The sequence below is a fragment of the Selaginella moellendorffii genome, unplaced genomic scaffold (genome assembly GCF_000143415.4).
Source record: "Selaginella moellendorffii unplaced genomic scaffold, v1.0 SELMOscaffold_4, whole genome shotgun sequence".
NCBI lineage: Eukaryota > Viridiplantae > Streptophyta > Lycopodiopsida > Selaginellales > Selaginellaceae > Selaginella > Selaginella moellendorffii.
The window spans coordinates 2,678,974-2,703,670 of NW_003314265.1; the positions used below are offsets into that span (position 1 = coordinate 2,678,974).

The 24,697-nt window shown below is 52.6% G+C and overlaps 5 protein-coding genes, 1 long non-coding RNA gene and 1 other non-coding gene across 13 annotated transcripts; 1 reads left to right on the top strand and 6 right to left on the bottom strand.

Annotated features, from left to right (window-relative positions):
• Positions 1 to 12: 12 nt before the first annotated feature.
• On the bottom strand, positions 13 to 3,809 carry LOC9654815 (probable LRR receptor-like serine/threonine-protein kinase At2g24230). The gene is made up of 3 exons (XM_024668684.1): positions 1,814 to 3,809; positions 314 to 1,737; positions 13 to 250 (listed from the first exon to the last, which is right to left on the bottom strand). Exons 1-2 carry the CDS (start codon positions 3,395 to 3,397, stop codon positions 349 to 351), a joined length of 2,973 nt encoding a protein of 990 aa, XP_024524452.1. The 5' UTR covers positions 3,398 to 3,809; the 3' UTR covers positions 13 to 250; positions 314 to 348.
• Positions 3,810 to 4,276: 467 nt separating this feature from the next.
• Positions 4,277 to 5,979, bottom strand: LOC9654816 (aldose 1-epimerase). The gene is made up of 6 exons (XM_002964531.2): positions 5,805 to 5,979; positions 5,705 to 5,757; positions 5,504 to 5,630; positions 5,305 to 5,409; positions 4,573 to 5,241; positions 4,277 to 4,496 (listed from the first exon to the last, which is right to left on the bottom strand). The coding sequence occupies exons 1-5, from the start codon at positions 5,950 to 5,952 to the stop codon at positions 4,595 to 4,597; spliced, it is 1,080 nt and encodes a 359-aa protein (XP_002964577.1). The 5' UTR covers positions 5,953 to 5,979; the 3' UTR covers positions 4,277 to 4,496; positions 4,573 to 4,594.
• A 156-nt stretch (positions 5,980 to 6,135) lies between these two features.
• On the bottom strand, positions 6,136 to 8,439 carry LOC112344384 (nuclear intron maturase 2, mitochondrial-like). Its single transcript, XM_024669017.1, has one exon. The coding sequence runs from the start codon at positions 8,437 to 8,439 to the stop codon at positions 6,136 to 6,138; it is 2,304 nt and encodes a 767-aa protein (XP_024524785.1).
• Positions 8,440 to 11,767: 3,328 nt separating this feature from the next.
• Positions 11,768 to 13,402, bottom strand: LOC112344416. 2 transcript variants are annotated; one of them, XR_002991678.1, is made up of 5 exons: positions 13,287 to 13,402; positions 12,822 to 13,086; positions 12,291 to 12,774; positions 12,036 to 12,109; positions 11,768 to 11,969 (listed from the first exon to the last, which is right to left on the bottom strand). It is a non-coding gene; the product is annotated as an uncharacterized LOC112344416 (long non-coding RNA). The 2 variants fall into 2 exon arrangements; XR_002991677.1 differs by having other exon boundaries at positions 11,768 to 12,109; positions 12,291 to 13,086.
• LOC9653969 (probable LRR receptor-like serine/threonine-protein kinase At1g74360) lies at positions 13,093 to 16,842 on the top strand. Its single transcript, XM_024669104.1, has 2 exons — positions 13,093 to 13,341; positions 13,404 to 16,842. The coding sequence occupies exons 1-2, from the start codon at positions 13,290 to 13,292 to the stop codon at positions 16,715 to 16,717; spliced, it is 3,366 nt and encodes a 1,121-aa protein (XP_024524872.1). The 5' UTR covers positions 13,093 to 13,289; the 3' UTR covers positions 16,718 to 16,842.
• A 4,934-nt stretch (positions 16,843 to 21,776) lies between these two features.
• On the bottom strand, positions 21,777 to 21,850 carry TRNAV-AAC. Its single transcript has one exon. It is a non-coding gene; the product is annotated as a tRNA-Val (tRNA).
• A 64-nt stretch (positions 21,851 to 21,914) lies between these two features.
• Positions 21,915 to 23,922, bottom strand: LOC9654818. 6 transcript variants are annotated; one of them, XR_002991712.1, is made up of 9 exons: positions 23,773 to 23,922; positions 23,666 to 23,720; positions 23,526 to 23,606; positions 23,333 to 23,448; positions 23,079 to 23,274; positions 22,875 to 22,939; positions 22,557 to 22,779; positions 22,369 to 22,505; positions 21,915 to 22,318 (listed from the first exon to the last, which is right to left on the bottom strand). XR_002991712.1 is itself a non-coding variant. In XM_024669348.1 (5 exons), the coding sequence occupies exons 1-5, from the start codon at positions 23,916 to 23,918 to the stop codon at positions 23,088 to 23,090; spliced, it is 585 nt and encodes a 194-aa protein (XP_024525116.1). In that variant the 5' UTR covers positions 23,919 to 23,922; the 3' UTR covers positions 23,001 to 23,087. The 6 variants fall into 6 exon arrangements, 3 of the variants coding, with proteins under 3 accessions (XP_024525116.1, XP_024525117.1, XP_024525118.1); XR_002991711.1 differs by having other exon boundaries at positions 21,932 to 22,318; positions 22,557 to 22,939; XR_002991713.1 differs by having other exon boundaries at positions 21,932 to 22,318; positions 22,557 to 22,939; positions 23,079 to 23,278.
• Positions 23,923 to 24,697: the final 775 nt, after the last annotated feature.

Below are 24,697 nucleotides of genomic sequence, written 5' to 3' on the forward strand. Positions count from 1 at the left end.
TTCGAAGATGGAAGTTTAAGCAACAATTGGATTTTGTTGGGGACACGAATTCGGAAGGAGCGCATTCTTTTGTACTGACGTGCGATCCACTGGGAATAGATAGAGAACTCGCGAAGAACAAATCATATTTTACTGCTACCTTAGCTGCCAGTTAAGAGTTTCCGCGGAGAGGAATCATCTCCTGTTCTAGAGAGATCACTGTTGGGTTTCAGTAGTGTCATTTGTTTTTGTTGCTATCGATCCGGATCTCCTGTAACGGGACGCACGGGATCAAAACAAATAGCAAAACGAGAAGAAAACAAAGCTGGCTGACCTCGGCAAGAACCGCCAAAAGCACCTGTACGTGGATCAGAAGGATCCTCCAACCAGCTCTCCGGAGATCGAGGACGATGGCCGCAAGTCCTTGAGCAGCCCCACAACCTGTTGCATTGTGGGTCTCTTGCTGGGAGTCTCTGCCGTGCACAAGTAGGCCACTCTCAAAGCCTCGAGCATCTCGGTCATGTCTTCGTCCCCTTGCATCACCCTCGCGTCCAGAGCCTTGAAGCCCCGCTTCTCTTTGACCAGCCACCTCGTCCACTGCACAACCCCGCCTTGGTTGCCGTGCCCTCCCGGGTAGTCGTCCCCGACGGGCCTCTTCCCCGTCACAAGCTCCAGGAGCACCACCCCGAACGAGTAAACGTCGGCCTTCGGCGACATCTCGCGGGAGGAGCCCGAGTTGCTGTTGCTGTTGTTGTTTCCTGCATTGGAGCTGCTGCTGCCAAACTCGGGCGGCACGTAGCCGGCCTCTCCGGTCCCAATCTCCACGAGCTGCGCCAGCCCAGTCCCGGCCAGCCGAGCCTCACACTCTGCGTCCAGAAGCACGTTGCTCGCCTTCACGTCGCCATGCACAACCGGGGGGCTGCAGCCGTGGTGCAGGAACGCCAGAGCCCGGGCGGTACACAGCGCGACGCGGTGGCGGACCGACCACGGCAGCACGGCCAGGACCGCCGCGTTAGTAGTCCCCTCCTGCCCATGCTCCCAAGTGTCCGTTGACCAGTCCTCGGTGTTGGGCATCCCCTCGGGCAGCTCGTGGAGCCGGCCATACAGGTCGCCCCCGTCCTGGACGTAGTCGTAAACCAGCAGCCTCTCCACCCCGACCATGCAGTAGCCCAGCAGCGGTACCACGTTGGGATGCTTGAGCCGGCCGATGGCTGCTAGCTGTGCACACGCGGATGCCACGTCCTCGGATGGTATCCCCTCGCCGAGGATCTTCACCGCAACGTGAATTCCACCTGGGAGGATGCCTTGGAAGACTGGGCCACAGCCGCCGTCGGGGACTTGCGCGTCCTTGCTAAAGTTGGCGGTGGCCTGGACGAGGTCCGAGAATGTGAGGTTGAGTAGCGGCTTCTCAAACATCACCACTGGGATGGTGTGTGGATCCCGGACCCCCGCCGCCCACACTGATGGATCCATCTCGGACGAGAAGGGGCCCGACATGGAGATGAAGCGCTCCTCTTTTGTTGGCTCTTGCTTCTTGTTGAAAACTTTGACGCTGCCTCGGCAGTAGCAGAGTCCGGCCAGGACGCAGAGGAGTGCTGCTGCTGATCCCGTGACAATGCCGACTATGACTGCGACTCGCAAATGCCTCCTGTGTGGTGAGTTCCGGATGTTGTGCTCGCTGTTGTCTGATGGACTGTGGCCCGACGACGGTACTATTTCTCGCGGGCAAGGCACATTCAGCACACGCCCACACAGTCCCTGTCATAGAAAAAGTGATCAGCTTTTGAAGCTACGGAGAAAGAAATTATCAGAGAGAAAAGTTGGCAAGTAGTACCTTGTTCCCCAGTAAGCCTGAAGGGAGCATGAAGGGCCAACCAGGAACATCTCCACTGAGATCATTGTACGAAAAGTTCAAGTGCTGTAGCTGTGTCAACCTGGCCATGGAGTTGGGAATGGAGCCATTGAGTTGATTGTACGACATGTCCAGCGAAGTCAATCCCACCAGGCTTCCCAGACTTTCGGGAAGCGTTCCGTTGAGCTCGTTGTGCGAGAGGTCCAGCTGCTTCAACGTCTGGAGATTGCCAATCTCTTCGGGAATGCCTCCGGTGAGCTGAGTCGCGGAAAGATTCAAGTACTCGAGCTTCTTGAGTTCTTGAAGCTTTGGGAACCTGCTCTCCAGAAACGGATTGTTGTCCAGCCCGAGATGGACCAAGGACGGGAACCCGGTCAACTTCTCCGGTAGAGGCCCACTCAGCCTGTTTGTCGACAAGTCCAAGTACGCAAGACTTTGGAACGCTCCCAAGTCGGAAGAAACGGGGCCGCTGAACTCGTTGTTTTTGAGGTCTAGCTCCTTCAATGCAGCACCGACCTGCGATGGCAAAAGCCCAGACAAGCTGTTCCCGTCCAGCCGCAGAGTTTCTACCGAGTTCATACTCCAGATCCCCACAGAAACATTTCCTGACAAGTTGTTCTGCCCCAGATCGATGTAGCTCAAGGTGCTGTGCAAGAGCGACGGTGTTGGTAAACTCCCCACGAAAAAGTTGCTCCTGGCCGAGAACTTCCTCAATCCGGGGATGCGAAAAGTGCCCGTTGGAATCGTCCCACCCAAAAAGTTCCCCGAGATGTTGAGAACCTCCAGCTTCCTGAGCCCGTCCACGCGGGGAAAAGGCCCCGTGAAGTGGTTCTCGGAGAGATCCAGCACCGCGAGGTAGTGTAGCCGGCTCGTCTCCGGCGGCACCATTCCACTCAGCATGTTGTTGTTGAGGTAGAGAGCCTGGAGCTGGACCAAATGCGAGAGCCCCGACGGGAAGACCCCCGAGATCCTGTTGTAGGAGAGGTCGAGCGTCCGCAGGAACGAGCAGCCGAAGATGGCACCTGGGACCAGATCCTGGAAGTCGTTCCGGCTGAGATTCAACACCACCAAGCTCTTGAGCAGCCCAATGCTGGGAGGAATCTGGCCGGCAAGATGGTTCTGCGAGAGATCCAGGAAGAAGAGCCCCGAAGGCCGACCCAGCGCGATGGACATGGATCCCTGGAGGAGGTTCCTGGAGAGGTTGAGGTACTGGAGCTGCGGGAGGTCCCATAGATCCGTCGGGAGAGTGCCCGAGATGGAGTTGTTATAGAGATTGAGGTAGAGCAGCGAATCGAGCCTGCCAATGGAGTCCTGTGGGATGGATCCTCGCAACTCCCAGCCCTGCCAATCGATGCGAGTGACCCGGCTATCCGTGTCCGAGCAGCTGACGCCCGGCCAGCGGCAGGGCGAGCCGGAGAGATTGAATGCCGGTTGCGCTGGAAGCGCGCCTTGGAGAAAGATTCGTAGCGATTCCCTGTCCGATTCGGCGCCGCTCGACTGCGCGGATCCAGGATCAAGGCCGGAGATTATCGCGACGACGACCAAGGCAATCCTGGAAATTCTCATCTCTTCCTGCGCTAGATTCTACTCCGCCGCCTCATCCAATGCTGCTAGTGCCGGAGTCGTCGATCGCGCAGCGGCGCCAGGGGAGTCGAAATACCTGGAAACATCACATCACGAACCTCGAATTGCGATTCCAGCTGTGCGTCCATGGCCAAGAACAGCGCCTGCGCCCTCCACGCATTGGCGCTGGCAAGCACAGCACAGACATCGACTGTGCAGGATCATCTTTGTCCTAGAATCCACCCCCATTGGCAGCCGCGAGCAAGAAAACACGGAGAATCCTCTCGCGTCGCTGCCAGCCGCTAGCGATCGATCGATGCGCCGCCCGTGTCGCGCGGCAAAGCCAAGCCAGGCCCCCAAAGATTGATGGCTATGGCGGACATTCAAAACATTGACGATGAAAGGACAAGGTTAAAAGCTGTTTTAGTGAAATGGGGGCACTTTTTTTTACCAGAGGGCGGGCGTAAGTGCGAGTTGGTGGATTTGGCGGCAGTGATTGGCACCCCCAAATTTAGGGGGGAAACTGCGCGCTTTATTACCGTGCATGCTGGTAAAAAACACCAGACGAGACCGACGCGCTTCCTCGCTGGCTCATTAATTTCTCAATCTCATCCGTACGAGACTCCATCCCAGCCGTTGGGTTTAAGCGCATCCCGCCCGTCCATTCCTAAACTCTTTCGTCAAAGCGTGAGAGAACAGGCGAGCGAGCAGCAAATTCTCGCATTGGTTTCCAAACTTTGATCTTCTCACTTAGGGCCCCCGCGGGATGGATCTCGTCTCCCCTCTCGCTCTTTAAATGTCTTGTCAAAATCTCTTATTTCCTCCACATGAAACTTGAAAGACAAGTACTGCAAAACAGTCATGGCTCCACAAGTCACCAAAAACGAAAAGAGCATGGTCAGAGACACCCATGAATTTGAGATCAAGCTGTAACATCTTCTCTAAGCTATGGATTCTTTATAAATTCCAGTGTGATCTCTCTCTGTGTGTTCTTTGCTATGTTTGTTACAGGATCAATCGTCCTGCTCTGTAAACTTATCTGCTGTGTGGATGGAATGACACTATCAATCAATCCTCTCCTCCCAGCACCTTGAATGCTCCACTGCAGCAGCCAAGTTGTTAGCCAGTTCCTCGTGTTTTTATCCTCGGACCAGAGAATTTAAAGCTCATGATCTTACCTCGGCCGAAAGCTGCTATCAATCACTCGAGCAAACACTTTGTTTTTTCCTTTCGTGTCACGGAGAATCTAAACACCATCTGGTGCCTGTAAACTTCCCCGGGGGAAACCATCACGCTCGGGAACCTTGCGTCGTTAACGGCATTTGGAAATCCCTGCGTCTCGAGGCAAAGCCCGGCGTGCTTCCTGTAAACCTGTCCATCTTTTCCAGCCTCTGCCACTAAGAAGTTCCCCGTGTAGAACTGCAAGCCCGGCGCGTCCGTGAGAAGCTCCATCGTTCTTCCACTGGATGGATCTCTCACCCTGGCAGCAAAGCAAAGCCCAGGTCCTTGCTTCTGATCCAGCACGTAGTTGTGATCGTATCCCCCCTCGACTTGATCAATCCTGGAACCGATCCTGGCCTCTTGCAGGAAATCAAAGGCGGTGCCTGCGACGGGGGCGAGCTCGCCAGTGGGAATCTGGAAGTCGTCCACTGGAGTGTAGCGAGAGGCCGAGATGCAAATGGTGTGGTCGAGGATGCTGCCGCTCTTGTGCCCCGCCAGGTTCCAGTACGTGTGCTGCGCAAGGCTGACCGGAGTTTGCTTGCTCGCCGGCACAGCTCTCATTTCCACGCGCAGCTCGTTCTCGTGAAGAGCATAAGTTACTGAAACGTCCAGCTCGCCCGGGAATCCTTCACGAAAAGGAAGAGAAGGCTTTAAAGCTGTACAGGAAGTCGAAAGCGAGGAAGCTATACCTTGCTCGCCATCGCTGCTGCGGTACGTAAATTCGACCGCTGGGACCTGAGATTCCTTGACAATTTGCGACTGCCACAGCACTTTGTCATATCCAACTTCACCACCTGTGCAGTGTGGATGGTGTTTTTTTGTTTTTTTGTTTTTGTCCCACACAAACTTCACAGTGAGGAAAGTCCAGGCAGAAAAGAGCAAGCGTACCATGAAGAGTGTTCATGTTGTTATTGGCAGGCAGAGTGTACGTGACTCCATCCATGGAAAAAGATGCGTCTTTGATCCGGTTCGCTACGCGACCAACAATGCATCCAAAATACGGCGAGGTTCCATCCTGGAAAAACGACGACTCTAAGAAGAAGAAGAAGAAGAAGAAAGGCGAGAAAAACAACAAAGAAGAGAAGATACCATGTAAGGATCGCAGGAATCAAATCCCAGAACGATATCAATGTCCTCTCCAGCTGCAAAAATTCAAATCTAGAGAGAAAACCAAGGATTATTCTCAAACCTGAAGGATCCCTGAGGCAGAGCGAGACGATGGTCGCTCCCCAGTTCGTGATCCTGGCAGTGATGCCTCCATTCCTCAAGGTGTACAGATAGACCCCCGGCTTGCGCCCCCAAGCCTCCACATCTACACACTTGCTATCACTCGCCATTGCTAACAGAAGAATAGCATGCCCTTATTCTCCCAAATATTTTTCCTCAACTTATATTAGTTCTATTTCTAAAGATAAGATCGTAAAAACCTGATTTTTCTTCCTTTTTTTTGTAAAAAATTCTCCTTGAGTTCTTCAAGGCATAAATGTACACATTTGCTATGATCGATCGAGCAGACGAAGCTAGAGAGGTGGAGGAGGGACATGGTCGTGCTCCGAGAGGTATGGAGTGACATGCCGGAGCTTCTTCTTGGCGAGGTCCTCGTCCAAGTTGGCCATGCTCGCCGTCCCGCCCCGGTAAGACTCCCACACGATGCTCGACAGCCTCTCCCTCACCGCCGCCGGCTCCTTGTCCCGCATCGCCTCCAGCTCCGCCTCCATGGTCTGCGGCTCCTTGAGGCTCGCAAACTCGCGCAGCAGCCGCTCGTGCACCGGCATCCAGTTCCGCGGCAGCGGCGAGAACACCGCCTCGGGTATCCGGTCCAGGAACCGGAACTCGATCGGCTCGATGCCCGTCTTCATGCCCGACACCACCGCCTGCCGGTACTGCGGCGTCCGCCCCTTGCGGTCCTTGAGCTGGTAGCTCAAGTCGGAGCTGGCCGTCTTGTAAACCTTCGCCTGCGAGCGGAGCTTGTACTTGGCGGCGTACATCTTCGCCAGCGACGATCGGAAGACGTAGCCGATGAGGCCGCAGACGGCCTTGCGATTGAAGGCGTACTTGTACCAGTCGGCGAGCGCGCGGAGGAGCTTGTTCATGTGAGCGTTGGTCTGCGCCTGCTCGGTGTGGAAGAGCCTCATGCACGCCAGCGGGTGGTCGTCACCTTTGAGCACCCCGACCTCGCGGAGCTTGTGGAGGCAGTACTGCATGTCCGCCTTGACGCACAGGATGGTCTTGTGGAGCTTGAGCGTGCGGTACCTGTTGTCCGAGAAGAGCTGCCGCCGGGTGATGATGAGGCGGCGGCGGAAGATCTCGTGGCCCAGGAAGAAGGTCCGGCGGGTGATGTGCACCGGCGGGTCCAGGTCCGGCTCCGTGAAGAAGGTCTCGCGGCAAAAGGCACGGCAGCGCTCCACGGCGCGCAGCGCGTCGTGCCGCGTGCCGCGCACCGATATCAGGAAGTGCCCCGAGTAGCGGATGTACTCCATGCGCTTGGAGTTGTCCGACATGAGCTCCTTCCCGGCCACCACCGCCAGCTGCTGCTCCAGCCGGGGATTCGGCGGCGGGGAGCCACCGCCACCTTTTCCATCGCCACCTTCTTCATCGTCGCTGCTCGACGAGGAATCCTCGTAGTGCCGCCGCTCGATGTAAGGCGTGTTCCTGTAAGTCTCCTCGTCGTCGCTGCTGTCCGGCTCCTTCTTGTGCTGCCACAGATAATCTCCTTGCGGGGACTCGTCCGGCTCCATGCCCAAGTTTGGATCGTGGGGGCGGAAGAACTCGCTCATCTGGCCCTCCATCCACGAATCCAGCTCGTTGAGGTAGATGTTGGCGAGGAGAGGCGCGAGCTTGTGGCAGTATCCCCACTTGGGCGACTTTTGCGCCTCGACCGGAGCGAAGCCGAGCACGGTGTCCAGCCAGAACGGGCACCGCTTGGGCTTCTTATCCTCGCTCAGCTGCTTTAGCTGGCGATACGAGACTCTCACCGGCCGCGGGATGGGAACCTCGAGCCGGAGCCTCCCTCGGAGGCCGCTGGCGATGAGCTCGATCACCCTCGAGTCCTGGACGACGTTGGCGAGCACCCGGGTGATAAGCTCCGGCTGCGGATCGTCGTAGAGCTTGGTGAGATCGCCCTTGACGGTCCACACCACGCCGTCGAAGTTGCCCTGGATGTAGCGCAGGCACGACTGCGCGCTCCGCCCCGGCCGCCCCCCAAACGCGCGCTGCGAGAGCCTCACCTCGAACAGCGGCTCCAGCACGAAGATGAGCACCTCCTGGACGATCTCGTCCTGGAAATCGCCGCGGGGGTCGTCGCGCTGCCGGATTGGGGGCGGGTCGCTGCCGGGCTTGGGCGGCGGGAAGACGAAGATCTGCTCCTTGCCGCCCCAGGCGAAGGTGCCGTCCATGACCGCGCGCTTGAGGTTGTCGAGGTCGGCCAGGGTCTCCTGGTCGATCCGGCTGGTGGGCGCCCAGAGGCCGCGGTTGTAGCAGGATCGCTGGTAGGCGCAGTGCCAGAGGTCGGGGCTGTGGAGGAAGCGCTCCAGATTGTGGTGCGTCTTGTCGGGGCTGCGGTAGCTGCTGATCCAGAGGTAGGAGATGAGATTGGTGGTGCGCAGCCGGGCGGCGGAGGTGCGCGGGCAGTAGTCCACCTCTTCCATGTTCTTGGCGAAGAGATAGGCGGGCTGGGGCTTGGGCTTGGGCGGGGTCTTGGCGTAGCTGCGCGTGATGACCATGGGCATCGCCTTGGCTTCCACCACTGCCTGGAGCCCTGCATTGGAATTTGGACGGCGCCATTGCCATCCGGATGCCCGCCTTGCTGCCGCTGTCGCGGCCATTTCATAAACCCTACACCATAAACCCTAGAATTCCGTTGCGCCCTAAAATTCTTTCATTTTAAAGATGGCGGCGAGGCGAGCAGTGCGTCCCTTGGAGAAGGATCTGCTGGCTGCCAGGTTCTTCAACAGGAAGCGCGAGCTGTCGGATCTTAACGACCTTTTGACGCCGGAGGTGTTGGCGGAGCCGGGGCAGATGGTGATCGTCACGGGCCCGAAAGACTCGGGTAAGACGGCGCTGCTCAGGGAGTACCGCCGCCGGCAAGCCCATGGCGAGTTTCTGGGGGTCTCTTCCTACATCGACATGCGCGAGAAGCCCAACGTAGATCCAGCAGGCTTTGCGGCAAGCCTTCGTGGTAGCATGGTTGATAGCATGGAGCTTAAAGAAAAGCTGGGGATCGAAGTCCTGGGAGCCAACGTAGAGCACTGCAAGGGCAGTGCTAGTGAGGATGGATTGTCCATGACAATGCGCTGGCTGGAATCATACTGCTTGGAGAGACGTCATCTGGTGAGGCCGGAGCAGTGCTCCACCACCTTGGTGGATGCATACAAGCAAGGGTTTCCCACCATCTTCATCGATGAGGCGAATGCGTTAGCGGCATGGCACTCACTGCCCGATGGAGAAGCCCAGCTGGAGGCGCTCTTCCGCTTCCTTGTGCGCATCTCCAAGCAGGAGTGTGGAGCGCACATTGTGCTGGCCTCGTCTGAGAGCTTCTTCAGGAGATGGCTGCTCTCCTCGGCTGCATTCCAAGGCCACGGCGTCAGCGTCTTCAGCGTCGGCCACCTGGCTGAAGAAGAAGCCAAGGCGTTTATGCTGGAGCGCGTGCCGGCATCGTCCAAGAAGGAAGCCGAAGCTGTGTGGGATGATGTGTTCGCTCACGTTGGAGGCGCCATACTCAACTTGCACCGAGTCGTGCGCCTGGCACACCGCGCTGTGGCCACCGGCGAGCGTCTCCGGGATCGCTGGGAGCGAGAGAAGAAGCGGCTGTTCATGGATGCGGCGTACCGTGTCATGGAGGGATTTCGTCCGGAAGGGATGCGTAAGGTAGGTGTTCGAGAGCCGCCGAAGTGGAAAAAAGACGACTGGGCTCGCTTGGTGAAGAAGATGGCCGACTCCCGCGACGGTGTCATCGCGTATGACTCTCTGGCCGATGTTCCTGGCCTGGACTCGATGATCGAGCATGATCTCCTCCAGCTCCGGGCATACAGCGACACCGAGAGGGAGATCATTGCGGATGAGTGGCCCGTTGTCATTCCAACCTCCCGGATGGCTCTTCACGTTATGAGGATCAAAGGATGATCTTTTAATGTTTTTACCTTTGGTTTATATATTCGGCGCTCCAGGAACAAGGCTCGAATCGCGTAGCCACACGATCCCACGCTCCACCAGGTCTGTGTGACTGACGCGACGAGATGGTTTGTCTATAATGACCACTATAACATTGTGAAGTTATCTGCAAGAGGACGCTCTGAGCTTCGCCCAGTCGGCCATGCTGAGCATATAAGTTGCAGGAGACAACGTCTTGCTCTGGCATCGCATCGAACAGAAACTTTGCTTGATAGACACTACACGGCTGCACAGCTAGTATCGACTTCCACGACGCCAGGTTGTGCGTAGGCATCTCTTCGAACACTTTCTTTCCACTCTATGCAGGAGCTTTGAGCATAGTACTGGAGAGAAACCAAGAGTTTACGTCTTGTGAAGAGATTGCAGCTTTTCTCTCCCGGGCACTGTGTTCTGTCCCTTTCAGTCATTCTTTCTGCGAGTATGGTTATAAAAATGCAGCAACACTTTGTTATTAATAATGCAATAGAAGCTCTGTCATAAACCAAGCTTTAACTGGAACTTCAAAGCCCACTTGAATTGGGGCTTGTTGTTAAAATTGTAGGACACTCAAAGGTTCGCCACAAGTCTCGCAGGTGATATTGCATGCTCGATACTGGGAATGAACACCCCGCCACTAATCCAAAAAGGTGGCCTACCATCCTTAGGATAAGCTTGGGAATATCCTAGGTTATAATATGCTTTGAATCTAAGGATGATGTCATTTGGGCTCCAGGAATAATTTTGGCCACTGATATTTGCCAACTAGTACAACTTTCTATCTACTGAAATCTTGGGATCAGCTGGAGGGAGTTGGGATGGAGGTGATGGCTATGGAGATCTAGCCTTAAGAGATTTTCTTCCCTTCTTATACTCACAGAGTGGGATAGGCATACCTGCAAAAGTGATTTCTGTAACTCTTTCACAAATTTTAAGCATAGATAACAATGCAAAGGTTAGCATGGCCCATGCTTTCATGGAAAGTGCCAAGAACTTGAGTTTTCTAGTAACTCAGCAAGATGTTTTGCATTCCAAATCCAATGGGAGGTGTTGTAATGTAAAACACTTTTGAAGGACTAGCTCAATTTAATTTGATTCAATAAAAATAAATTGTATGAGTTTTATTTTTTGCATTTATATATTTAAGTTAATTGTAATGATAAAAAGAAGTTTTTAATAATTTTTTGTGATAATATTTATTTTAAAATTCTTACTATCCTTTTAACATGAATTTCTATGTATAAGGAACCAAAAAATTTATTTAGTGGGCAATACTGTTAATCTATGACTTGGCAGTAATAATGATATAGGCTATTGTGAATATATGCATTTGTTTAATATTTGAATTATTTTTTGGGTTAAGCATGACAAGCTAATGGAAAATTTGAGGTGTTTATATTTTAATTTCAGTAAATGTATTAGTAAATATAGTTAACTATATGAATGTATTTTCAAATAAAGGTAAAATAAGCTTTTTTATAAACAAGAATATATTTGTTTTCTTTCTACATGGGGCTTATAAACATTGTTTAGTGTGAAAGGTATCATTCTCCTATAAATTTTGAAAGCACTCACATCATATTTAGCCCTATAGGGAGGAATCAAGAGCAATCACGTGAAATATGTCCCATATTTTCTAAAGTGAGGTATAGACAAAGAACAAATATATAAGTAAATAAACGTAAAAATTTGCTAATTGCTAAAGGAAATATTCACCACTTTAGATATAAAACACCCTTTGCAAGGCATGAATCAATCCATATGTACCTCCTCATGCTCAAATTACATTTATATTTATAGTGAAATGTTTTTTAAAGAAACCCAAGTCATAATTGATAAAAACAAATGTTATTATTTTAGTAATTTTTTTTATAAAACTAAGTAAGATAAAAACTATAGTCCAAATAGATAGAGCAATCTTTGGGAGAAATAAAGTATAACCTTACAATTTTAATAAAATTTCCTCAAATAAATAATGAAATAGCATTTTCAAATGAAAGATTAATGTGTTACAATTTATATTTTCATTAATCAAAATTTAAATAATAATAATATTAAACATGAAGTTTATTGAATATTTCAGGAATTCAACTATTGTGTTTCCTACTTTACCATTCACCATTCCAACTTGTTTCATTGAATGCTCTGGGTTTCGTCTTACTCCAGTCTCTTCAAACTTTTGGATCTTCTTCTTTGTCCTGTCCTTGCCCTGTTTGACCAAACACTTTACAGAAAGAACACCCCATGCAAAGATCTGAGAAACAGTCCGACCCACCGTGTGCGCGCATGTAGCTAATGTGGCCCTTCTCATACCTTTCCCTTTCCTTTCATCTTTTAGACTCCTCGATCCTGCAGCACCCACCAAAGAAAGGCATAAACAAATCAGCAATCCACAAAGAACTCCCGTCTTCTACCAAGTTCGATCCATGGGATCCGAGCCTACCAAGCAGCAGAGATATTAAAGAAGAAACAAAAAGAGAAGAGAGAGGAAAAATAGAAGAATAAAAGAAGAAAAAAGAAGTTCACAGACCTGGCTTGCAGCTTTAGGGGGAGAGGAGACAGTCTCGCCAAGCACCACCAACATTATAAGATATCTGTTGCTGGCTTTTCGCTTGGCCCTCGCTGATGCTCATGGATTGCGTCTCTCCAATTCATTTGCCTGCGCAGACCTTGAGCTGTCGTCGCCATAGTACGGCGGTAAAAACTGCTTGACGGTCGATTGATACTGCAGCGACTGCTGCTGCTACTGGCGCGGACAATTCAATCGAAAGTCGCAAGACCAAAGAGTGCAAACAAAAGCAAATAGAGGAATAAAAAGCGCAACGAAAAACACAAGCAGAGAAGCCCACGCAAAAGAAAAGATAAAAAAGAGGAACTTGCCTTCTTGCTCGTTGTCCCTTGTCTTTCCCGTTGTTTCTATCCAGCTTCAGCTAACCCCGGCCCGTCCTTCCGCTTGTTTCCTTGTAGCTAGCTTTGCTCTCTGATCAGCTCTTGCGGGCGCAAGCATAGTTTGACTGAGAGGTGTGATTCAAAGTGAGACGGAAGACGAAAACGAGATTACCTGGTTTGGCCGCCAGAGTGGAGGAAGAAAGAGCTCTCGAGCCGCGACCGCGAGTGAGCGAGAGCGAGAGAGAGAGAGAGAGCGAGCGTCCAGGTAGCAAAAGAAGGGATTCTTTGGCGCTGCGGCTCATCTCTCGTGAAGCCCATCGTTCTCTTTTCATTTCCGTCCCTGTCTCGCTCTCACGTCACGCACGCACTGCGAAGACGAGGAAGAAGAGATCGCGTTTTGCTTGATCCAATCCCCCAATCCCCTTCGTTCTTCCTCCCTGGAACAGAAGAGCAGAGACAGCCACTCATCAAAGATGCGAAGTACCACCCCAAAGAGCTCACGAAGATCCACCATCATCACAAGCTACACTAACAAGATCAACACCAAAAACAGGAAAATCGAGAGAATGGATCACACAGGATCATAACTCAAGTAGCAGCGAATTCCAATCGAAAGAAAGCGAGGAGCGTGGCTTACCCCATGGCGGCTCTCGTCCTCCTCGCCATCCTTGTCCTAGCGATGGCTCACGAAGGTACGGAAAAAATGCCCAGCCATGGCATCTTCTTCGCTCACACACCTCGTATTCTTGCCCAGGAAATTCCATCTCCCTGGAGGAGGAGATGGCGATCTTGCTCCGCTTCAAGCGATCTCTCCTCCTAGCAAACCCTAGCGCGCTCCAGAGCTGGAAACCCGACGATCGAAGCCCTTGCGAGTGGCAAGGAGTCAGCTGCGTGGCCAAGCACGTAATCTCGATCGATCTCTCCAACCAGCGCCTCACGGGCCCAATCCCCGATGACATCGGCCTCCTCGCGGACCTGGAATCCCTGATCTTGGCTGCCAACTCCCTCAACGGCAGCATCCCGGACGTGATCGGCAACCTCGGCGGGCTAAGAACCCTAGATATCTCCAACAATTCCCTCTCGGGCTCTCTTCCAAGAATCCTCTCGCCCGGCATCCAGTTCCTCAACATCTCCTCCAACAATCTCACCGGCGCAATCCCCCCGGAGCTCTTCTCGCAATGCCAGGCGCTGGAGCGCCTGGATCTCTCCGGCAACCAGTTCCACGGATCCATCCCTAGCTCCCTGGGCGGCTGCGCGGCATTGGAGGTCTTGAGCCTGGAGAACACCAATCTCGTCGGCGAGATCCCTCCAGAGCTCGCCAGCGGCAGCCTCGCATCCCTCACGGACCTCAACCTCGCCAACAATCACCTGGTCGGATCCATCCCCGGCGGCCTCTTCGTCCCCAGCCTCCGCAACATCGATCTCTCCCTCAACAATCTCACCGGCGAGATCCCGCGGGAGATATTCCGCAGCGCCGATCTCGAGAGCCTCTTCCTCTCGCAGAACCACTTCACGCGCATCCCTCAGGAAATAGGGTTGTTGCGCTCACTGCGCTTCCTCGTTCTCGGCAGGAACAACATCACCGAGCTCCCGGCATCCATCGCCAACTGCAGCGAGCTTAGGGTTTTGATCCTCAACGAGAACCTCCTCGCGGGGGAGATCCCGGCCGCCATCGCCAAGCTCGCCAAGCTCCAGTTCCTGGTCCTCCACACCAATGGCTTCACCGGCGGGATCCCGGAGTGGATCGCCACGAGCCATCGCCAGCTCCTCCACCTGGATCTCAGCGACAACAGCATCACCGGCGTCATCCCCAGCGGATTCAACGCCACCAGCTTGGCGAAGCTCCAGTTCTTGCTCCTGGCGGGAAATCGCCTCACGGGATCCATCCCGCCGAGCCTGGGCGAGATCTCGCAGCTCCAGTTCCTGGATCTCTCCGGGAATCGCCTCACGGGCTCCATCCCGCCATCGCTAGGGAAGCTCACGCGATTGCTGTGGCTCATGCTCGCCAACAACAACCTCTCCGGAGCGATCCCTCGCGAGCTGGGCAATTGCTCCAGCCTCCTGTGGCTCAATGCTGCCAAGAACTCCATCGCCGGCGAGCTCCCGCCCGAGCTGGAATCCATGGGCAAGGCCGCCAAGGCGACCTTCGATGACAACATCGCGAATCTCCCCCAGGTCCCCAAGGAGATCGGCGAGTGCGCTGTTCTTCGCCGCTGGCTGCCCAGCAACTATCCCCCATTCAGCCTCGTCTACAGGGTCCTGGATCGCGATCGCTGCCAGCAATTCTGGAACCTCCTCCTGCGCGGCAAGTTCATCTACTCGGTGTGCTCCACCATCCCCACCGAGAAATCCATGGGCTACATCCAGCTCTCGGAGAACCGCCTCTCGGGCAGCATCCCGGCGAGCTATGGCGGCATCGATCGGCTGAGCCTCCTCTTCCTCTACCAGAACCGATTGAGCGGCGCCATCCCGGGATCGCTCAGCAACCTCAAGCTCACGGGCTTGAATCTCTCGCACAACGCGCTCGAGGGCGCCATCCCGGACAGCTTCGGCCAGTTCCAGTGCCTCCAGAGCCTCGATCTGTCCAGCAACCGGCTGAGCGGCCAGATCCCCTACTCGCTCACGCGCCTCACCTCGCTCAACAAATTCAATGTCTCCTACAACCCCGGCCTCGCGGGGCCGATCCCCTTCGCCGGGCAGCTCGCCACGTTCGATCAAGACTCCTTCATCGGTGATTCCCAGCTGTGCTACGTCCCAGCGCTCACCGGCACCAGCGATCCCAGCACCGCCATCCCCTTCTGCAACGGATCTCCCAGGAACCCTAGCTCGTCGTCCTCGCGCGGTGTCCCCGCGCCAATGCACGCCTCCACCATCCTGGGTATCAGCCTGGCGTGCGCGCTGGGCGTGATCGCCATGGGCCTGGCGGCGATCTGCTGGATGACCCGGAGAGACAGCGGCGGCGGCGGCGGCGGAGGAGGAGGAGGAGGCGGAGGATCGGCGGCGCTCGATTCGCAGGGCTTCAAGATGATGAAATCCTCGTCGGCGCGCTTCGATCACTCGGCCGCCATGGACGCCGTGTCGCTCTTCACCATGGATCTCCCCAAGCAGCTCACGTACAAGGATCTGGTGGCGGCCACGGGCAACTTCCACGACTCCAACATCGTGGGGTGTGGCGGCTTTGGCGTGGTGTACAAGGCCCAGCTTTCCGACGGATCGACGGTGGCGATCAAGAAGCTCATCCGGGAAGGGCCAGCCGGCGAGCGGGAATTCCAGGCCGAGATGCACACCCTGGGCCACATCGTCCACGAGAATCTCGTCCCGCTCATGGGATATTCCTCGTACGGCGCTCAGATGCTGCTCGTGTACGAGCTCATGGTCAACGGCAGCGTGGAGGACTGGCTGTACGGCTGCCGCCGCCACGCTGGCGGCGCGGGCGGCCTGGATTGGCCGGCCCGGCTCGACGTGGCGATTGGTACGGCACGGGGTCTCAAGTTCTTGCACCACAGCTGCTCCCCGCCAATCATCCACCGCGACATGAAGGCTAGTAATATTCTACTTGACGCGGGGTTTCGGCCACGTGTCACGGACTTTGGCCTGGCCAGGGCTTTGGCCGGGCAGGAGGAGACCCACGTCAGCACCATCGTGGCCGGGACGCTGGGGTATGTCCCGCCAGAGTACTGCCAGACGTGGCGGGCTACTGTCAAGGGCGACGTGTATAGCTACGGCGTCGTCCTCCTGGAGCTCTTGTCCGGGCGGAGGCCAATGCTGGACGCTGGGAACTATATCATGGCCGGGGAGGACAGTGGTCGCGATCTTCATCACAATGTGGAGGAGTTTGAGGATCAGTGTTATAGCAACTTGGTGGAGTGGGCGGTGGAGTGTTACCGGCGGGATCAGCTGTCGCGGCTGCTTGATCCGCTCGTGGCCAGGACGGCGGGGTCTCACGATGGTCTCGCCAAGTTCTTGAGGCTGGCGCTGGATTGCACGCAAGACGTTCCAGTGAGGAGGCCGTGCATGAGAGATGTGTGCCAGAGGCTCGAGGATATCAAAGAGGGAGGAGGGGTTTGATCTCCATCCAGATTCCAAAGCCGTTGATCACTCGCAGATTTGTACATGGTTTTCGAATTCGCAGAGAAAAGAGTAGTTTCTGTAACCTCTTTTTTTTTTCTTCTCAATAACCGGCAGAGCAAATTGATCAACTGGACAGAGATTAGAGAATTCATGCGGGTTATCATAAAAATCAGTGTGTCGAGTCACAATCGACTCTATGAGAGTCTGCTAGCAGTGCTGGATTCGAGATCTTGGCGATCTTCGTGGTGTTGGTGGTGGAGCGCGTCCTCCATTCTCATCATCTCGAGCAGGCTGTTGCTCGAGAGAGGGATCCCAGGAAGCTGGTGGAGCTGCTCCTTGTTATATGCGAGCTCATTGAAGAGGTGTGGATACTCTTCTTCGCTGGATATCTACTGCTAGTGAGAAAACAAACGGGGAAAGGGCCCAATCTCCAGGGGCTGAGAGGGAAAGATGAGTGAATGAGTGTTGTGTATTACTATGAAAAAATGAATGGAGATGGGGATTCACAACTCAAATTCCCCCCCCTTAAAAGGCAGGCAGTTCTAACTGCCAGCATATGCTAACAATTGGTATATGCTGTTGGCTTCAATTAGGTTTTTGGTTGATACACTTTGTTCCTCTGATTGAGTCCTCAATGTGAGTGTAGTTAATCTCTATCGTTTGTTGTTGCTGCTGCTCAAGTTGATAGAGGCGCTTCTGCTGTGGGAGTGTGAGCTCGTGGTTGGGGACACTGTCTAGTGGATCTGCCCCATCATCCTAGATAATATCCACACCTCTTCACTATTTCAGTTGTCCACGACCAAGTGAACCTCCCATCAAGAAGGAGTTCTATGAGCCCTTCAACCACTGGCTCAACACTCAGCTTGAGGAGATGAAGCAGATCTGCATGCTCGAGTTGATAGAGGCAACACTTTTGCTGCGGGACTGTGAGCTCGTGGTTGGGGACACTGTCTAGTGGATCTGCCCCATTGTCCTGGAGCTCGGCTACCTTGGCCAGGAGGGCAGTATGATCATTCTTGAGCTTCCAATAGCGGATGTTGCGCTTGTTGTACTTCAACTTGTAGGTGTGTTCGTGAGCTGCTGATGGGGTTGATGGCTACTTGGAGACGATCTTTCTGATGTCCCAGAGGTCAAAAACCTAAGCTCAGGGACTCCAGCCCTGAACCCAGGGCTGCATTGGAGCCATAGATTTGATCATGCACAGCATATACCATTTGTTAGCATATGCTAGCAGTTAGAACCGCCTGCCTTTTAAGGGGGGGAATCTGAGTTGTGGATCCCCATTTCCATTCATTGTTTTCATATCAATACACAATGAACACTCGTTCACTCATCTTTCCCTCTCAGCCCCTGGAGATTGGGCCCTTTTTGTTTTCTCACTAGCAGTAGATATCCAGCAAAGAGGAGTATCCACACCTCTTCACTCATGGCAGATTTGGATGGTTTCCTCGTCAGCGGTGGAGGTGGCTGCCTGATCACGATCGAATTCGTGCGGCTGCAGTGATGGAGTCGTGGCAGCAGGCGTGGGCTGCTCGCGAAATTGCTCGTCGCAGATCTTTGCAATTGCCAACTGAAGAAAAACAATAAAACAGAGCTTATGTCGAGAGAAACATCGTGAGAAATCTTACCTTCTCTCCGTCCGGTTGCTGCACAGCAACAATCACCTCTCTGGGATCTCCAAAACTGTGAAACTTGTCTCCGTCCGATGTGGTCGAAGGCTCCACGCCATTGCCCTCGCTCTCTCGGTCTCGTAAAACTATCATCGGCATTCCCTGCAATCCAGAATAGTTTCTTCTCGATCGATGAGCAAATAATTCGTGGAAGAATCAATCGTACCACCGGCTGCTGTGTCCTCTGATCAATGGCATTGGAGAGCGGGGACACCTGAAAACTCGGCCAGTTTGCGATGATATGGCCTTCGTCGTTGGCCATTGGCATCCGTGAGACTTTGATCACCATAACCGCGACAAAGGTCTGCGAAAGGAGATAAATTCAAAAGTTTGAAATTAGGGTAATCCCGTACCTCGTACGACAAGAGGATGCTGTAGAGAACAAGGGGCACGGCGCAGTGGTACCTCCCGCAAGGCTGCCTCTTTGCGTAGACCGCGAGGGATAGAAGCGAGAGCAAGATTTGAGCAGCGGAGTACTGATCAATAGATCAAGCAAAGGCTATTCAACGTTGATGGATATGAATCGTATAGCGATTTGTAAATCTTACCAGAGATGGGATGTATCCCCGCGAGCAAATGAGCGCGATTATCTCCATCGCCCGGTTGAGCATCATGGGATACAAGTGCCATGGGAAATAGCTGGCCGTGAAAAGCTGGTAGCACAAAACTCCCACAATCTCAATCTGCCAAGACCGAATCAATCGATCGATCATCAGAACAACTGTGGCTTAAACTTTCGCAAGAACTCACCAGGTCTACACAAACAAGGAAGAGAAAGAGCGCCACAACGTACTTGTGCTTGAGGACGACATGGTGCTGGTTATTGTTGGAGGTGGGGATGATCATATGTGGCGGCGGCGGCGGATTCAAGTGATCGTTGCCCAAGATGTGATGATCCAGATCCCATGGTACCATCCGGTTCCAAAAGCTCGCCCATCTCCGCCGAGCGCTGCCGATCCATAGAGACGGAGGCATCTATCATGGATGTCTGAGCTCTACGAGTGAAAGAAGGCCGCGAGACCTGGCCTGGATCATGATCTAGACGACTGTGCTCCCGGATTCAATCGAGAGCTCCTCCTCCTCCTCCGCATTATCCCTTCCAAATTCCAATCACTCCTCCATGGATCGAAAGAGATGGCGGAGGAGACAAAGAGACGATCCTTTCCCCTTCTCTCCCCTCTGCATTGAACTGATCCTTCATCTAACAGTTAACTGCCGGGAGTCCATGTCAGCCCTAAAAGCCGCTAAGGGCTAAAACGTTTAATTGGCTTCATCCAGGTTCGAACTGGAGACCTTCAGTGGACGTGATAACCAACTACACCATGAAACCATAACAAAAGTTTTATCCTAAACTAGGATAATCTGCTAGGCTTTAAACACGGTTTACCACCCGGCCTGACAATTGCAACTAGAGCTTCTCGTCTCCAAATCTTTGCAACATACATTTAAATGATTAATATCTCCCACATGATCAAAAAAAGCAATTCATACTACAGCAAAAAATATGTCCCCCATCCAACCAATTTATATCCCGTGAGGAGTGTAAGTAAGCCGCGACCATCAGCCACTTACATTACACATTAGCCCTGGGACTTAATTTATATTCATCCTTCCAATGTGGCATGTTGACCTAAACTACGACGTTTTACCATTTTTTTTTTTTTCTCTCCTTCCTCGAATATCTCACACAACACTCGCGCGGCAACAAGGACAGTGCTTACTTCGCTCGATCCACGGCTCCATGCATTCCTTGTGGAATCCGTGTCTACATGGCAGTAGCAGGCTCGTCCGCTCAATTTCTTCCAGGCAAATCGGGCAATCCGGGCTCTCATCCTTGTGCGAGAGAATTTGGAGCCAAATTTCTTTTCTGGTGGTGTTGGAGTCAGAACCATGTTGGATCCATGCCGATTTATTCTGATCGAGCTTGTGAGAGGAAACGAGAGAAAAACAAGCTATGGCTACTTACCTCAACTCCGATGCTCGGAGCCTGGCTTCCATGATTGGGAAGAGTGTCAAGAGAACGGTTTCAAAACAAAATTCTGTACCTCGGAGGACGAGCGGGGGACTCCAATCTTCTGCGGCTGCTTGTCCCTCGGCGCCACTAAGTTGGAAGTTGAGCGACTGGATCTGTCCGAGCTCACGCACGAATGGTTGCTCGTCCGCCTTCGACGCGCAAGCTCGACACCAGGTAACATTCTTCCTCCTTTGTCAGGCTCCGTCGTCAAAACGAAACTATTTAGCTACCCGCCGCAAACTTCCAAGAAGCTCCACCCAAAGGGTAATACCTGGCCGTTAAAAGATTGGATTGGCAGCCACACACACAGGCTGTGAGGGAAACCAAAACCTTACATGGGAGAAAGAGGGCGATCGAAATAATGTCTCGAGAGAAAGACTGACAAATCTTGCCTTTTCTCCGTCCAGTTGCTGCACGGCAACAATCACCTCTGGGATCTCCAAGACTGTGAAACTTGTCTCCGTCCGATGTGGTCGAAGGCTCTACGCCATTGCCTTCGCTCTCTTCGTCTCGTAAAACGATCATCGGCATTCCCTACAATCCAGAAAAAGAGTTTTGATCTTTATGAACAAGCGATTTGTAAAAGATCGATCGTACCACCGGCTGCTGCGTTCTGTGATCAATGGCATTGGACGGCCAGTTTGCGATGATATGACCCTCGTTGTTGGCCATTGGCATCCGCGAAACTTTGATCACCATAATCGCGACAAAGCGCGAAATTCAAAAGTTTGAAATTAGGGCAATCTCATACCTCGCATTGCATTCAACACCCTAATGTTTCTCTCGATCTCAAACATATACTTTGCCTCCTCAATCTTCTTTCTTTCAGCACAAATAAGTATTGAGTTCTGGATTTGAGTGAAAAAGTTTATTGTGAAGAAATAATGTTAACATAACACAAAAAAAAGTCATAAATTGAATTAAAAAGTTCAAATAACTTTTAATCGTGCTGATTTGTTTCAAATTGCTATATGATTTATTTCCATCAACTTTGTGCTTGATCTATTCAAATCTTGCTCTGCTTCTATCCCTCACAATCTATGCAAAGAGGCACCCTTGTGGGAGGTACCAGCTCCTTGTTCTCTATGTTTATAAGTTAATTACTCGATTATCTACATTTTACTTTAGTTAATGACATTATTTAAAAAATTGGGTTATAAAATTTTTGATCTCAAAGAAAACACATAACCTAAATTGGGCACTTAATTTGGGCATTTAATTAGAGTAATACGACTGAAAGAAGCAAGCTTAGGGTTAGGGCTTTTCAATTGGCGATGCATTATCCCTTAATCACTCCACGGATTGAGAGAGATGCCTAAAATTGAAATTAATCGGCTGACCTGTGCAACACGCGTACTCAAGAAAATTCAGCTGGCTTCATCCAGGTTTGAACTGGAGACCTTCAGTGTGTTAGACTGACGTGATGACCAACTACACCATGAAACCATTAACGAATGTTTTATCTTAAAGTAGAATAATCTGATTCTGCTTGAGAATATTCCTCACACGGTTTGGTGTTGAAAACTCTTGTCTGTTGCTCCGTGAGGAGCGTAAGTAAGCCGCGGCCATCAGCCTGGGACTTAATTTATATTCCCTCCAACAAGGCATGTGGACATGTTGACCTAAAGTACGACGTTTTACCAATTTTTTTTTTCTCTCCTTCCTCGAATATCTCACACAACACTCGCGCGGCAACAAGGACAGTGATTACTTCGCTCGATCCACGGCTTTATGCATTCCTTGTGGAATCCGTGTCTACACGGCAGTAGCAGGCTCGTCCGCCCAATTTCTTCCAGGCAAATCGGGCAATCCGGCCTCTCATCCTTGTGCGAGAGAATTTGGAGCTTGCCACTGCCAAATTTCTTTTTTGTTGGTGTTGGAGTAGGAACCGTGTTGGATCCATGCCGAGTTATTCTGCGCATTCGCTCGAGCTTGTGAGAGGAAACGAGAGAAAAACAACTTACCTCAACTCCGGTGCTCGGAGCCTGGCTTCCAACCTCTCCCGAGCTTCGTTTGCTGCGGTTCTGGATGTCTCGTCTCTTGGGTGGAAACGATATCGCGCTTGCAGTGTTGCTAGAGCGTTAGCAGCTGCTTCTTCAATCTATGATTTGGAAGAGTGTCAGGAGAACGATTTCAAAACAAGATTTTGTACCTCGGAGGACGTGCGGGGGACTCCAATCTTCTGCTGCTGCCGCTGCTGCTGCTTGTCCCTCGTCGCCACTATGTTGGAAGTCGAGCGACTGGATCTCTCCGAGCTCACGCACGAATAGTTGCTCGTCCGCCTTCGACGCGCAAGCTCGACACCAGGTAACATTCTTCCTCCTTTGTCAGGCTTCGCTCGTCAAATCGAGACTATTTAGCTACCCCGCAGCAAACTTCCAAGAAGCTCCACCAAAGGTTAATATCTGGCCGTTAAAAGGATTGGATTGGCAGCCACACACACAGGCTGTGAGGCAAACCAAAACCTTACCTGCGAGAAAGAGCGATCGAAATAATGCTTGGACTTTTATGTCCCAACGTCGCTTCAGCTTAGCACTAACGAAGAAAGAAAACGCAAAGAAAATCAGCGATTTAGAATCTCAAATCTGAAGGGAAATTGACAGTGTAGAAAACGATATTTTGCGTCTTTGGAATCATTCTAGACAAAGCAGATCAGGAGAATGACAAGACGAACCTGGTTTGATTACTGTTGTGGTTCTGTAAGTTGGACAAGACCATCTGTCAGCCAGTAGCTGATTTCACCCCTCGTGACCTTGGACATCCTGAACAGCCACTTAGTCAGCCTTTTGCCATGCCTCACGCTCGCCACAACTTTGCCGTCGCTGGCATTCACGATTTCGTAGCTTTCCATCTTGAGGAGCTCCGGAAATCTGCCTGCCTAGAGCCTTTTAGAAACCAGAGACAACGCTAGCATTCGCGTAAACTCACCTTGTCTTGAACTTGAGCGCGAAATGGCCAAAGTGGTAGAGGTCAGCCGCGGATCCAAAGTAGCAAGGAAGGCTACCATCAAAATCTCCTTCAGCATTTGCAAACAAGTACATCACCTGCGAGAGCGTTCTTTAGAAACTCCACTCCATGCGCGTTTGCCAAAGAAAACAAGATGAAAAGAGGTAACTCTGACCTCCAGCCCGTGATCTTGGCGAGGATTATTGTTCTCCAGCAATGCATCCAGTTGGATCCGCACAGCCTCCTCGGCATTAAGCTGGAAAGGATTCGTGTGAGTTTTGAGGACAATCACAAAACCACTCTCGAGATATTTACCTGTGGCAGCGGTTTTGCGCCAGGCCCGGTGGCAGCAGCATCATTCCTCCGGACGCTGCCGAGATCAATCAATGAGCGAGAACCGCCGCGCAACAATTTCTCGTTACCTCGCGTCGTCGCCATCGAAGGGCGACGAAGAAGCCGCCACTCGCATTCGCATTCCCTGGAAAGGAAGATTTCTCGTCCATCCCGCGGCTGCCGCGCAAGGACGATGGAGAACAGGCAGCGGCGGAAGCCCCGCGCCTAGCAGCATTGGCCGGCGACCTAGCAATCTCGCTAGCAAGAACCCTGAACTGGTCAACGTGGCCGTCTCCTTGACCATTGACCACGCGGAAAAGTCGCTCCACCGGTGAAGTCGCGTGCTGCGGCCCTGGACTAGAAGTGCGCGATCGATCAGTGCTCTCATCAAAATGTGATCGATCGCGTGCTGGTGATCCATCGCTCCATCGAGTAATCAATTCATCTAGTTCTTAGGCGCTCACCACAAGATCCATGGCGACCTTTTGCAAGAGGGCGATGACACAGGGCAGCGCGATCGTGGTGCGATTCATGGGGCGCTACCCGCCAACAGCGAGATCCGTGTACAAGCCGCCCAACTCGCCGGATCACAGCCACCGCCACGAGCACGATCACCACGCGCTCCTTCACCTGGAGCAAATGGCACTCCGGCGCGAGTTCTTGCTGCCCAGCATCGCCAGCATGGTGGTCTCGCTCGATCAGCAGGGCGCGGAGTGGCAGTGGCTCTCTTCCATCCAAGGTGACGACGAATCACGCGAACTGTTCGAGGCAATCGAGAGGGTCTGCATGGAGAGGCTCTCGATCGAGCAGTGGGATCTCGCGGTAGCGATCAAGGCCATGGTGGCCGCGGGGAAGATCTCCCCACTCGTTTACATCATCCTCCTCAAGCTTTTTGTCCTCGACACAGTTTCGATACTGGATTGAGATATCCATTCTTTCATAGTGAGAGATCCATCAAGATCTAAATTTTTTTTGCCTGGAGAAACTTCCAGCCTACCTAAGATCCAGAGTATA

What these genes read in the sequence shown, in the direction of transcription:
- LOC9654815 (XM_024668684.1), bottom strand. Translation starts at nt 3,397, where the DNA reads ATGAGAATTTCCAGGATTGCCTTGGTCGTCGTCGCGATAATCTCCGGC. An exon ending in CAGGCTTACTGGGGAACAAG is followed by an intron (nt 1,738 to 1,813) that starts GTACTACTTGCC and finishes TTTCTATGACAG; the next exon opens with GGACTGTGTGGGCGTGTGCT.
- LOC9653969 (XM_024669104.1), top strand. Translation starts at nt 13,290, where the DNA reads ATGGCGGCTCTCGTCCTCCTCGCCATCCTTGTCCTAGCGATGGCTCAC. An exon ending in CCTAGCGATGGCTCACGAAG is followed by an intron (nt 13,342 to 13,403) that starts GTACGGAAAAAA and finishes ATTCTTGCCCAG; the next exon opens with GAAATTCCATCTCCCTGGAG.
- LOC9654816 (XM_002964531.2), bottom strand. Translation starts at nt 5,952, where the DNA reads ATGGCGAGTGATAGCAAGTGTGTAGATGTGGAGGCTTGGGGGCGCAAG. An exon ending in CTGCCTCAGGGATCCTTCAG is followed by an intron (nt 5,758 to 5,804) that starts GTTTGAGAATAA and finishes GAATTTTTGCAG; the next exon opens with CTGGAGAGGACATTGATATC. An exon ending in CAGCAGCGATGGCGAGCAAG is followed by an intron (nt 5,242 to 5,304) that starts GTATAGCTTCCT and finishes CTTTTCGTGAAG; the next exon opens with GATTCCCGGGCGAGCTGGAC.
- LOC112344384 (XM_024669017.1), bottom strand. Translation starts at nt 8,439, where the DNA reads ATGGCCGCGACAGCGGCAGCAAGGCGGGCATCCGGATGGCAATGGCGC.
- LOC9654818 (XM_024669348.1), bottom strand. Translation starts at nt 23,918, where the DNA reads ATGCTGCTAGGCGCGGGGCTTCCGCCGCTGCCTGTTCTCCATCGTCCT. An exon ending in TTCGATGGCGACGACGCGAG is followed by an intron (nt 23,721 to 23,772) that starts GTAACGAGAAAT and finishes TGATCTCGGCAG; the next exon opens with CGTCCGGAGGAATGATGCTG. An exon ending in GCCAAGATCACGGGCTGGAG is followed by an intron (nt 23,449 to 23,525) that starts GTCAGAGTTACC and finishes ACGCTCTCGCAG; the next exon opens with GTGATGTACTTGTTTGCAAA.